Raw genomic sequence first — 14,247 nt, forward strand, 5'->3', positions numbered from 1 at the left:
GTATGGCTAATAATTCGCGGTCATATGGACTATACTTCTTTTGCGATGGTGTTAGTTTGTGAGAGAAGAAAGCAAGTGGTTCCCAATCTTTGTTTTTCCTTTGTTGCAAAACAGCGCCTATGCCTGAGTCAGAAGCGTCAGTTGTAATGGCTAGTTCAGCAGAAGGGTCTGGGTGTGCTAATTGCGTAGCTTGGACAAGCGAATCCTTACAACGCTGAAATGCTTCAGTCATCTCGGGCGTCATATGGACTGGATGGGCACCTTTAATCTTCGGACCAGCTAGTGCTGAGGTGAGTGGTGCCTGGATCTGAGCTGCATTAGGAATGAATCGGCGATAAAAATTAATCATGCCGAGAAAACGGCGAAGCTGCTTAACCGTCTTAGGTGCAGTAAAGTCTTGGATGGCTTGGAATTTGGTTGGCATAGGTCTGGTTCCATCTGCTGAGACTAGATATCCAAGAAATTGCACCTCAGATTTTCCAAATGTGCACTTCGCAGAGTTGATAAGCACACTGTACTCCTTGAGACGATGTAAAAGCTGGCGTAGATGACTTTTGTGCTGCTCTTCAGAAGATGAAAAAATCAAAATATCATCTAAGTAACCATAACAGAAGTCAAAATCGCGTAAAACCTCGTCCATGAATCGCTGAAAAGTTTGTGCAGCATTTCTTAGTCCAAAAGTCATGAACGGGAATTCATATAAGCCAAAGGGAGTTGTTATGGCTGTTTTGGGAATATCATCTGGGTTGACAGGTATCTGATTGTAGGCTTTTACTAAATCTATAGTGGAGAAAATGGTGCATCCAGACAATTGATATGAAAAATCTTGAATGTGGCGGATGGGATACCTGTCAGGTATGGTGCGGGCGTTAAGAGCTCTATAATCACCGCAAGGTCTCCATCCGTCATCCTTCTTCTTAACCAGGTGCAGGGCTGAGGACCAAGGGCTTTCAGAAGGGCGAGCAGTACCGGAAGAAATCATACCCTCGAATTCTTGTTTAGCAGCTTTGAGACGGACTGGGTCCAAACGTCGTGGTCTGCTGGTGACAGGAGGTCCAGGTGTGGTTCTGATGTGGTGCACTGTGTTGTGTTTGGGTGCTGTAACCATACCCATAGGACGAGTTACCTCTGGGAACTCACGCAGGATCTCGTGATATTGGGTGTCTCCAGCTATTGCTTTAACTGACACGACGTCCTCAGGAATCTTCATGCATAGGGTAGACACAGTGAGAGTGGTAGTGTTATCTATAAGTCTCCGATTTTTGCAATCCACAAGAAGATTATAATGAGTTAGAAAATCTACTCCGATTATTGGTTTTGTAACATCGGCTATCGTAAATTTCCATTTGAAAGAACGCCTGAGTCCAAGGTTCAAATCCAGGTGGATGGGACCATATGTATGAATCACGGAACCATTGGCTGCTACAAGGTCAAAGCTAGATTTGGTACAGGGCACCTTGCAAGCTGAACGCGGGAAAACACACAGGTCTGAACCAGTATCCACTAAGAATAGCATTTTCGTGTAGCGATCAGTAATAAAAAGGCGGCCTGTAGATGAAGGGCAGTGGTTGGCCGCTAATTCCGGCTGCCCAGTGAGTTTTCCGAGTCAACGAAACTGCAAGGCTTGACGCATTTCTTCGCACGTAACCCGTAAGTGAAGTGGTACCAGCAGTGCGGATGGTTAGATGGCGGTTGCGCTGATCGCGAGTGACTACGGGAGCGATGTCTGTATCTAGGACGTGAACGCGACCGATTCCGCGGCATCCGACTAGTCTTGAGTTCTGCCACTTCGCTAGTAAGTTCGCTTATTTGTTTTGCCATAAGGTTCAGAGTAGCTTCAATTGATTTGCAAGAGGATGTTGATGTCGATGAAGAAGATGCTACTTGCAAATTAGGTGGTACAATTTCTAAAATTTGATCGGCGAGATCAGCAACTTTTGATAAAGGCATATCCGGATGCGAAGCTATCAGTGTTTGAATATAATGCGGCAGCCGACCAGACCATAGAGTTCTCATAAATTCGTCCGGCATAGACGAACCCGCGAGGCTTTGCAAGTGTCGCAAAAATTGTGACGGCTTACGATCGCCTATTTCTTCGTGCATAAGAAGTTGTTGCACTTTTTTATTCTTGGACATGGAAAGACGTCTAATTAGCTCACCTTTCAACTTTTCATACTTGCCCGAATCGGGGGGTCTGGAAATTATGTCCTTTACCTCTGCAGCATATTGATGTTCAAGCTGAGACGTCACATAATAGAACCTTGTGGAATCGCTGGTAATGTTGGCCAAAGCAAATTGTCCTTCAATTTGATCGAACCAAAGGCTGGGGTCGTTGGGCCAAAACGGCGGAATTCTCACGCCAACTCGATCAACAGCTCGCGTTTCCAAAGGTATCGCGTCTTCGTACTTCTCCATCTTCTTAAATGACGTGTTTTAGTCGGTGGTCACCAATATAGGATGTGTTGTGATGTTGTTGGAAATGATACTCCGAAGCTATTTACACGACTCACTATATTATAGATTTATATATATACAATTAACAAACGAAAGTAAGCGAACAATAATGAAAGATTTAAACATAAAATATTAATTTTCGTATCAACACAATTGACATGACATCCTAACTGTCTTTTCTTATTTTTCCTCTCAAATATTAGGTTTTCTATACAGAGATATAAGGAGGTATGTAGGTTACACTCTACAAATATTATTATATAATAACCTATTATTATGAAGTCTAATTTATAATTTACTGATGATTAAATATGAGTGCGGAGGGCATGTTACGAGCAAGTCGTCGATTGGAGGCTGTTAATAATAGATTATCTTGTCAGTCATTACAGCTATTTTGAAAATATCTAAGTCGAACTAAGCACTAAACACACAATATGTAATATTTTTATTTTGTAACAAATTAAAACATTTGTAGGGAAAAGATGATTAGGACATTAAGGGGAACAGTAATTCAGTAATAATAAAATTAGTTATCATAGTCAGTCGGTCAAGTATATGGCATCGCATAATTTAATAGAATTAGTTATCATAGTCAGTAAGTCTACTATATAGCAAAATAACCATAGCGAGGGCTAGGACAGTCTATTGAAACAGACAGCGATCCGTGCACCGAAACGCATCCAAACCAAATGCGTACTGATCAAGTGCTTCAACCCTTTTTATAGGAAGAGCAGGTAAAGCAATCAGGTAGATGGGTCATAAGGCGATAAGGAATGTCGTCCGGTGCAGGTGCCGCCAGCATCTGGTATTACGTCATCCGTTTTCAACGCCTAGACCTGCCCCCGACACGGCCATTCTGACAATCGCACGTCCTCGTGCGTAGGTACAATCTTTATATGTCTGCAAGAGCAAATACGGTACATGAAGAAAAAGAAACCCATTTCAATAGCTCATCATAATCCACTGTATAACACTAGTAAATTAAACCATACTAGGTAGTCTCTTCTAGCATAGATGAAATCCTTACAACTTAATAATACTGGTCTATATCGTCATTTGCAAAAGCCAAGGAGACCCCTACAGCCACACAATGCTGGTCTAGATCGTCCTTCACAACAGCAAAGAAGACCCCTACAGCTACACAATGCTGGTCTAGATCGTCCTTCACAACAGCAAAGGAGACCCCTACAGCTACACAATGCTGGTCTAGATCGTCCTTCACAACAGCAAAGGAGACCCCTACAGCTCAACCAATGCTGGTCTAGATCGTCATTCACAACAGCAAATGAGACCCCTACAGCTCATCCAATGCTGGTCTAGATCGTCCCTCGCAAAAGCAAATGAGATTCTTACCCTTTCATCATATTAGGACAAATCGACAGATAACGTTTCTTCGGAGTCATTAGAGCGTTCAAGAACCAAGAAATAGGGTTTCATCTACCTATTTGAATTGTTACTATGCAATGTCTGAGAACTAGCTTACAAAGTCAATTTTAAGCTTCTCCGAGATAATGTATCTGAATTTCTAGCTAAACTAGGTATATTAACGTTGGAGACATCATTACTATGCAAGTTAATTTTCGGAATATCATCCAATACGGATAAATCCTCTTTATCAGGATGAAATTATATTAAGGAACATGTGACGCTGCCGGAGAATTTGGATGCTTTTTAACAAAAAATGATACTATGTAATGTATGGAAAAAGAAAGGGGAGGGTTATTATTACTGATAACTAATCTTATCATTACCAAGTCAAGGACTTCAACACACAATGATCACCATCAAGTAACTATGACTTTAAACGGACCCTTGTACTTGAAAATTAGTCGGATTTCTTTCTTCATTTTTAATCAAAACTAGTTTATTTTAGCTTTACTTTTATCAAACCTTCAAATTCAAATCTTATTTATTCAAAATTGATTCATATACTTAGAATACTTATTGAAAGTCAACAAACTACCACCGCTTCGGAAGGGGTTTCGCTATGGAGAAGAAGCGGCGCAAGAAACTCCATACGTGTGCAAATTTGCATCTTTTTTAAAAAAGAAAATAATTTGTTGGAAAAAAATAGAAATGAAGGTACGGTGGTCCAAATTGTGGCGTTGTAGGGCACACAAGGACCACGTGCTCTTCGACCACTCACTTGCAGTAGGTATCTGTAAACATATTTAATTAAAATGTTAGAACACGGTCAATAATTGTTAAATATTCACTATGAACCCTATTTGGAGAAACGCAAAAGTTCACTGGACACCAACATTAGTCAGTTATACAGCTTCGGAGCAGAATAAGGAAAAAGCTAAAAACAGATCACTTTTTTCGAAATGTGTGAAGAAGACTGAGCTGAAAGGAAAGTATAGTTTTAGTCATCGTTGCTAGTTTCCTATAACGTCCACCTTCGCTAGAGGGTCGAGCAGACTTATACTCAAACGTAATCACCGACAAACCACTTTTGATGTCTCCAGCTAGTGCCATCTCTTAGCGTACTACAACCAACTCCCTATTGGCCATCTGCGATATGGCCATCGTGACAAATCAAACGACCTCGTGTGCTGTTCCTGTAAGGCAGAAAAACCAAGCGAATATTAAAATTTCCGCTCGGCCAATCCTGATTAACTCGTATTAAGGTTATTCGCGACGTTAAAACTAAAAGTCTAATGATGAATAGGTTATTTCAAATCACATAGTCTCTCAACGCACAATACAACCGTACTCAAATTCGACCTCTTTTACATTACTACTACTTTTCTTATTACACAAAATTTTACACAAAATCGATCGGTCGCCTTATCTGTATAGGATTCCACATTTTCTACAACACCATTTAAACAAAAGAATTAGTCCTTTAATATTAAATTCAAACGCGTAAAATAAATTCCAACGATTTTTTTTTTATAAACTCAAGAGCTTAGCTGACTAATACCTTCCACATAATTCCTTAGACCAAATTCATTCATTCGAGACACTTAAGCACTACATGTGATCGATGGATACGCATAGCCCAGTAACCTCCCGTTACTTTTCATTGACGCAAAGCCACTCACATGAATACAGATAGTTAGCTGCCTGCCCACCGCATACTACGGCTACACGACTACCTCTGGTAAGATTCGATCAACATGTTTACTCAAGTTCTCAAGTCATTATTGCAATTACTTTAAATGAATTTAGTCAGCTCAGCTCCAATCACCCCTTATTTGTATATAGAAAAAAAACGAGAGATCTCTGGAAGCTCATCAAGGACATTAAACCCAATTTTTTAATGTTCTAACCTAAACCACCTTCACCTTGCTCAATACAACACACCGTTAAATTCAAACGCGAGCGCCACTGAACTCCGGTATCGTCTCTTCGCCGAACCCATATCACAAACACATCTATTGAGCCTTTACACACCAGTGTCTCCATTGAGCAACGTGTAGACCATTAAAATTGCATCAATGCGACAACCTTCAGAAATTTTTTACAAGAAATAATGAATTTACCCGCAAATTCGTTTAGAGACTAAGTAAATTCTTTCTGGTGGTCAAATTCTTAAAAACCGTCAAGTACTTCAATTATATTTAAATAATAAAGTCACTTACCGAAAAGGCACCTACTAGCTCACCGCCTTGTTTTTACCAGAGTCAAAAAGTATCCTGCCTTATTTGGCCACCTTCCGGTACGTTCGCGGGCAACACAAGTCCAGTGTCGTTACAATACCACCAACAAGCAGCTATAGTAGTTTCTTATCCTGTGAACACTCAAAAATTAGGTGAACATTATGAAATTACAAGATAGAAATAAATTGAAACAATAGACCCCCAAAGTGATTATAAGTATCAAAATGGCAACGTGTCGCCCGTATGAAATAAACTGTCATACTACACTAGGGTCCACCCTAAATTGCACTGCTCCATGCGTTCAGTCCCGCCATAATCAACGCATCCAAAGGCTATCAAAGGCTTTACCGATGGCGTGGCATCCTAAGGCTCCCCAAGAAAATGACCAAACGCATATGCGCGCCATTGCCCCGAACTAATAAACGTCACCATTGGTCGCCACAATGACCATGTGGGCACGTAGGTCCATCCCACTTCTGATGTAGGGAAAAGATGATTAGGACATTAAGGGGAACAGTAATTCAGTAATAATAAAATTAGTTATCATAGTCAGTCGGTCAAGTATATGGCATCGCATAATTTAATAGAATTAGTTATCATAGTCAGTAAGTCTACTATATAGCAAAATAACCATAGCGAGGGCTAGGACAGTCTATTGAAACAGACAGCGATCCGTGCACCGAAACGCATCCAAACCAAATGCGTACTGATCAAGTGCTTCAACCCTTTTTATAGGAAGAGCAGGTAAAGCAATCAGGTAGATGGGTCATAAGGCGATAAGGAATGTCGTCCGGTGCAGGTGCCGCCAGCATCTGGTATTACGTCATCCGTTTTCAACGCCTAGACCTGCCCCCGACACATTCTATTTCACTAATAATTTGATACAAAAATTGGCAAAATAGGACACATTAAAAAGGTTTTGAAACCTTTTTTTGCGGTTTGCGATACTTACCTACCAGACAAATCTTAAAAGACTAAAAAACCAAGGGAATATTTTTATTTCTTAGTAATTAATGATGTTTTCCTTACAACTTAACGACTATTTTATGGCTGGAAGGCGTCTGGCAGGCGGCGTGCTAAAAAATTGGTCTAGAATTCTAGATAAGTTACATAAAAGTTAAGTATTTTCGGTAGTTTCATCTTTATAACATTAATTGTGTTTTGTAGGTAGATAGGTATTATTTTAATTTTATTAAAGTTGATTTTTTTTTAATTCAATTAACATTTCAATTTTATATTTGTCATCTCATGTTTGATATGGTTTTAGTAACGTTAATTTATTTTGAGCTATAAATTCTATTACAACAAATTAATATTTTTTGCTCACTTTTCAAACGTCTTTATAACTTTTCATACATTTTTATTTATCTATATCATTATTTAATACAACACATAATTACATATCAACCCCCGAAGTTACAAATCCATATAGATATTCTCAATATTTATACTATTTGAATTGCCCTAAAACATACTTCAATAATTATTACTTACAAACAAAACCTTTATTTACAACAAATACCTATTATGCTTTACACTTGTTTAATATATCGATAAGAATATATCTGTAAAGTGAGTGCGGTATTAATCAGTATAAAATGGAAAGTCAAAGAAAACTCCTCGTGTAAGATGAATTCGAACATCGTTATATTCCCAAAAACAATACGCTCTTATTTAAACTGGCTGATTGATCATACATTCGAAATTTGAATTGTAAATACGTTATATTTCAAATATGGAATGTTTTCTTTCAATAAACGCTATCTTATTACGATCTTTGCGTTGGTGGTGATTAATTAAGAATTCGTATATTTGGAGCGAAGACTTTATTGTTTTTAAATTTATTTCTCATTTGATGTTTAGAATTCTGAAGGGAGGGTATGAGGTTCGAAAGCGTGAGTTAGAAATAATTTATCATTTTAGGAGTGAAAAAAATATATTATAGATATCTTCGTAGAGTTCTCAAGTCTAAAACCGTCCTCAATTAGAGACTCAGCAGAGGTATACGGTACATATGTACGGTGTCTTAAATTTCTGCTTGGTTTAGGTGCTTTAGGTGTGCAGTGGCGTCAAGGTTTGTTTCTTGTGTTACTACCCTTACTGAACTTCTCTTGTGGACTCATAGATTAGTAAAGATTACTCACTCCTAACAAGAAAATGTAACCAGTTTTGACAATTGCAATTGTCACTGTCATCTATTTTCGCGTTTGAAAAATATAAAAAAATGTAGTTTTTAGATCATTTACGAATGAAACGATATTTCTCCGCACTTTTTCTTCGATTTCGTGTTTTTGCACCACTTAACTGGACATGTTGGCATTGTTCCGCGTAAATTGACCATGACAGCCAAAATGGCTGACAGATTGTCAGCGTTTTAAGCCATTTAGTGGCTTCCTTAAAATACAAGGCGGTGAGATATCTATACTTATCTATGTGTGGACTAAGTACAGTTCCCTAATTCCATAAGAAAAGTTCACAATTTCAAGTTCAGTTCGTGTCAATGACGGTCGATGACTTTGAGTCGATCGTTTGCGATCGGTCGATTGATCGACCGTCGACGATCGTTGAGCGTTGTTACCGACAGCTATTGTCGGTGTGGGCTTTCGTTACAATTTTTTTCTTTTACATTTAAATAATAAAACCATTCCTTATGTGCGGTTACTCACAAACATAAATAATCTCAAAATTATCTGTATGGGAACGAGGCATGAATAAACGTAAGCATCACTCGTTTACCAAAAGTCCTTTAATCTCTATTTCCTTTTATCTTTACCCTTATCTTGATGTCAAAGATAAGTTCCGTAAAACCACTTGCTTTAGAAGTCTTTTAGAAGTTCTCTCTTCTTTAAATTCTATTTCAGATTATCTTATGAAAGTTAAATTGCAAATAAATATGTCTATTATCTATGTATTTTTAAATATTAAATGTTACACATAGAATTATTAATAAAAGGTTATATTTACTCCTATATTATATATTTCTCAGAACTTAGTTGGGGACTCCCGTGCGTAACTGTCTCATTACACTTAAGATAATCTGTTTTTCAAATAAAGCAGTAATTTTATGTATTCGCTCAAACCGACTGTAACTCAGTTTATACAGAAAATAAAAATTCAATGAATTACCCGCTTACTTATTAGAGGATTCTATTTCATATTTTCCTTCAACAATACTTAAAGAAATGACAAATAATCTCTTAATAACTTCAGAAACAGTACCCTTACCATGAGTTTTCAAAACATACTTTTACTTTAAGTTTACTCAATCCATTATTCTGTTCTGTAGCACTACCATAAGTTTACAAAAGTATTACTCGCTAGCGACTGCGTAAAATAAATGTATGAAATTTTGTACAGCGCCTCTGGTGGTTACTCGTAGAAGTAAAATCCGTAGTGGCGTAACTCGATACGTAAAAAACCTATCGAAATCAAATCGCTAGCGAATGTCATTATGATCTATTGCCATACAAATTCGGTCCCATGAGTCATTAATTTGACAGACGTTGTCAAGAAATACCGTAACGATAGTAGTTATGTTATTCACTAGCAAAATGACAATAGTTTTCTATTTACAATTTCTATAGTGGCGTTTCTATGCCAACTCATGGTAGTGCTACTGTTTGCTTCAATAGACTGAGTAAACGTAAGAAGTAAGTGCTCAAGTATTTTTGTCCGCCTCACAATATGTTCGCAAAAAAGAGGGATAAAACATAAAGCGCCATTTTGTCAATTTAGGCATTTAATGTTATGTTACTGACACTATAGTTCTGATACAATCCGCTAGGGGCGCTGATCGGAATTGGTATAAGTAAATACGTAAACAAATACCAAAACAGTCATATTTGTCAAAACGTAAAAACTCATGGTAAGGGTACTGAACAAGACTTGTACTAGTATTAAAGTCCGGACTTACAGCGAAGCTCAGATTATTATATTTTTGTTGCTAATTAATTTTCAGTACAACTTTTCTACAGATATTTAAGACTACGCAAGTACAAGACTTGTATCATATCAAAAAGACAACCTTAACAATACAAGGATTATTTCTACCTTCTGATAGTCTCGAGGTCTCATTAGGGATTGACATATTGGACTAAAGGTAAGTTGACATCGCTTCACGATAAGAATCGACATAATATATCAAAATGGTCTTTGGTTTTTTCCACTAACAGATTTTAGGCACAGATGACATATTATTTAAGCTCAAGTTATTTTTATAAAATAACTTGAATATGTGGTATCTGGTGTGATATAATATTTGATGTGCTTCTGTGTTTCGCTTTGAAGGGAAAAATATGCATGCATTCCAATCCACAGAGGTAGTAACTCTCTGGCCGATCTCAGTTAGGATTGTAATGTATCCGAGTAAAAGTAGGTTTGAAGGTGGTAGAACCCTTCGTGGTTCGACTCCGGCGGCACCACCGCCACACCTATTTCTACCTACTAACAGCAGTTTTAGGCGCTGCTGTGTTCCGGTTTGAAGGGTGTGATAAGGGAGACAGACTTTTCCGAGGCGTTCCAGCTTAGTTCTCGGGGGTAGCGGCGCATCTGTGGCCGACCTTAGGTAGGAATATCTAACCCTATCTGGGGTTGATTACAGATGTCCATGGGCGGCAGTAGCCACTTACCATCAGGTGGACTGCATGCTCGTCTGCTACTCCTATATTAGAAAAAAAAGGTAGCCACTTACAATCAGATGGACTGCATCCTAGTTTGCTACTACTATTTAAAAAATAATGTATTGCCTTATAATAGCAGTCATAAGCGAGGCTATGTTCTAGTTTAAAGGGTCTAATGATACATGACTAGGATTAACTTAAGATTAAAACTACTTCGCAACAATCCGCTACAAATATGTATGATGGTATATATTTTAAACCATGCAGTATGTACCACCCTCCCTCCCTCAAAGGATGCATGCAGATGCAAAAATTAAAAATATACACCACCATACATACCACCACCAACACGTGTTTCGCTCCAAAACGGAGCATCATCAGGGTAAGTTGACTCTACGACGGTTAATCGCTAAGTGGCGCTGTCAACCTAATGCATGCATTAGGCATGCATTAGGTTGACAGCGCCTTAACGCCTGATACAATTAACTAACTAACATGACTAGGAATCAGAGGTCAAGAAAATCACCTCTACTGTAACAGCGATAAATGGTTAAGGGGTCATATTTTTGTGAAAAATAAGTGCTCCTTTTCGCGCGTGACAATAACATCTTAATTTGGTTGAAACTCCTGATTCCAATTTCTAGCTCATGAATGTGTAATACAATCAAAACAAAGCGTACAACTTTGTAGTGGAACTTATTTTTTTGAGTTATTTTTTATTATATTGAAATAGCAAAGGAGCATGCAGTCCACCTGATGATAAGTGGCTACTTCCACCCGGGGATATCTGTAATCAACCCCAGATAAGATTAGATTCCTATCTGAGGATAGCCATCGATGCGTTGCTATCGCTGAGGACTAAGTTGGCTCCTGGATAAGAATATTTCCATTACCCTCCAATAAGATTAGATTCCTACCTGAGGTCAGCCATAGATGTATACCTATTTCCTACCATTGAGGACTAGGTTGAATACCGGATAACATGTCTCTCTTACCAAACCCTTCAAACTAGAACACAGCAGCGCTTACCACTGCTGTTGTGAGGCAGAAATAAGTGTGGAGGTGGTGCCTCAGGAATTAAACCACAAAGAGTTTTATAATTTATACCTCAACACGTAGATATGTACAAAACTCACGTAGTAAAACTTGAAGTAACATATTTAATTAATGTGGGAATCTTCCACTAGACATAGCATAATAGTTTCATCGTAAATCTTCTCGAGATTCCAAAATATGTAAGTTTTAATAGCGAAAGTTATATGCCACATCTTGACATGTGAGAAATGGGGAATTATGTGACTTGACTAAAGTAGAAAGATATTTGGTTAAATCGGGTTACGTATCAAATATATATTAAATGAATATTATCATAAAAAATAGTATATAAATATTAAATACATAAGTGTAACTTAAAAATAATTATGTAATCAAAGTTAATTTATGTAAACACTTATGTAATCTACATTAATTTGAATTAAATCAAGTTGTCCTTTTTTATGTAAGCCGTAGTTATCTTTGTTTAAATTTTAGAAACAATCCTACCGTGATCACAGGATACTATCATAAACTCAGATAAAAACGTAAACATAAGAATCTTACTAGTTGTGAGAAAAAATCTTGAATGGAGTGAACCTGCAAGACATTCGTGACAGATATTTGTCCGATCACCTGAATGATTTTCAATACGAAAATATATTTGATTTTGACTTTAAAGCAATTCTATTCATCGAACAATGTGTCCACAAACAAAACAATGATTAATGGTACTCGAAATACGAAAAATATGAAGCGTCCACTTTGAAAGTCTTTCCAAATTATTAATGGCCCCAGTGAAAGCCACAGAACAATTATAATAATTTGAAGAGTGCAGCCCTATGTATACTTATTTAATTGATAGATATCTTCATTATTTTAGGGAAAAACTTTGTCGCCACTATAATGCCACTTAACATTTTCTATTTGCGTGAATGTCCCGTAGAATACCTTCTGATAAAAGACAATTCACATTTGAAAGCATCGTTTATATAAATAGACAAATACCACAGACCTGTATTTTGTACCTAACAGGTCTGTGACAAATACTAAAGATTAGTAGCTTGTAGCTACCTTAATCAATTTTTTTTATAAGTAAGGGAGTAATTCCCTTATCAGAATTTTTTCTACTCTTCAAACTAGAATACAGTAGCGCTTAACACTGCGGCGGTTGTTTGCAAACCGATATGATTTTCTATTAATGACCTTTAGTTTATCAGTGAAATAATCCTCAAAATTTTATTGTCTTTTTTTATAATATAGGAGTAGCAGACGAGCATGCAGTCCACCTGATGGTAAGCTACTGCAATCTGTAATCAACCCCAGATAGAATTAGACATTCCTACGTGAGGTCAGCCACAGATGCGCCGCTACCCCTGAGAAATAAGCTGGAACGCCTCGCAAAAGTATGTCTCCCTTACCACACCCTTCAAAACGGAACACAACAGCGCCTAACACTGCTGTTATTAGGCAGAAATAGGTGTGGCGGAGGTACCGCCAGAGTCGAACCACAAAGGGTTCTACCACCTTCACCTTAAAGGGATCTACTCACGATCACTAAACAAAAACTAATTTATATAGACAGATAGATAATAGACATATGCTATGTATAAATAATTGCTAACAAGATATTCACATGTACTTCACGTGTGAATAACTTCTAAGTTAATAAACGAGAAATTTAACAACTATATTACATGTAAGAGACCGCGTATCTTAATTAAAAACCTTTTATACAATACCTTACTCATAACATATTTCCTTCTTATGTTTCCCTTCTTACCTATGTTACGCCATTGACACAGGACCTTTCTGATATGTATTTATGTATATACTTTCTTATTTCTATCTATTATATACTATATGTGTACACCCTACCTTCTTACGATCTCATATTTCTTTAACTCCATCCCAAAGGTTGTCTGGAAGAAATCGCTTCTAAGCGATAAGGCCGCCTTTTTGTACGCTATCTCATTTATTGTGTTATATGTATCTTATATGGTGTACAAATAAAGAGTATTTGTTGTTGTTGTTGTCTTACTCATTAACGAGTATTTAGTTGTAAAGCGTGAATATGAATAGGATTCATGTAATTAAATCTACTATACCCTACAAATGAGGTATTTCCTCTACTCAAACGTTGTTTCGTTTGCAGCGACACACCGCCTTGTATGTTACACTTAAATATATAACATTTTGAAACAGCAGACGAGCATGTAGTCTACCTGATGGTAAGTGGCTACTGCCGCCCATAGACATCTGTAATCAATCACAGATAAGATTAGATTCCTACCCGAAGTCGCCCACAAAAGCGCCGCTACCCCTGAGGACTAAGCTGGAATGTCTAGGAAAAGTACGTCTCCCTTACCACACCCTTCAAAGCGTAACACAGCAGCGCCTAACATTGCTGTTATTAGGTAGAAATAGATGTGGCGGTGGTGCCGCCGGAGTCGAACCCCAAAGGGTTCTACCACTGAGGGTGGTAGAACCCTTGAGGACTACGCTGAAACGTCTAGGAAAAGTATGTCTCCCTTACC

At 37.7% G+C, this 14,247-nt stretch overlaps 2 protein-coding genes across 2 annotated transcripts in view; both read right to left on the reverse strand.

Moving 5' to 3' along the window:
• AST-A (allatostatin A) overlaps positions 1-14,247 on the reverse strand; it is a 69,513-nt gene that overhangs the window by 33,197 nt on the left and 22,069 nt on the right. The window lies entirely within an intron of this gene.
• On the reverse strand, positions 1,183-2,457 carry LOC140754406 (uncharacterized). Its single transcript, XM_073089412.1, has one exon. It carries the CDS (start codon positions 2,413-2,415, stop codon positions 1,576-1,578), a length of 840 nt encoding a protein of 279 aa, XP_072945513.1. The 5' UTR covers positions 2,416-2,457; the 3' UTR covers positions 1,183-1,575.

The sequence above is a fragment of the Epargyreus clarus genome, unplaced genomic scaffold, assembly GCF_041222505.1.
Source record: "Epargyreus clarus isolate Ecla_fem2 unplaced genomic scaffold, WU_Ecla_fem_2.2 ptg000029l, whole genome shotgun sequence".
Classification (NCBI taxonomy): domain Eukaryota; kingdom Metazoa; phylum Arthropoda; class Insecta; order Lepidoptera; family Hesperiidae; genus Epargyreus; species Epargyreus clarus.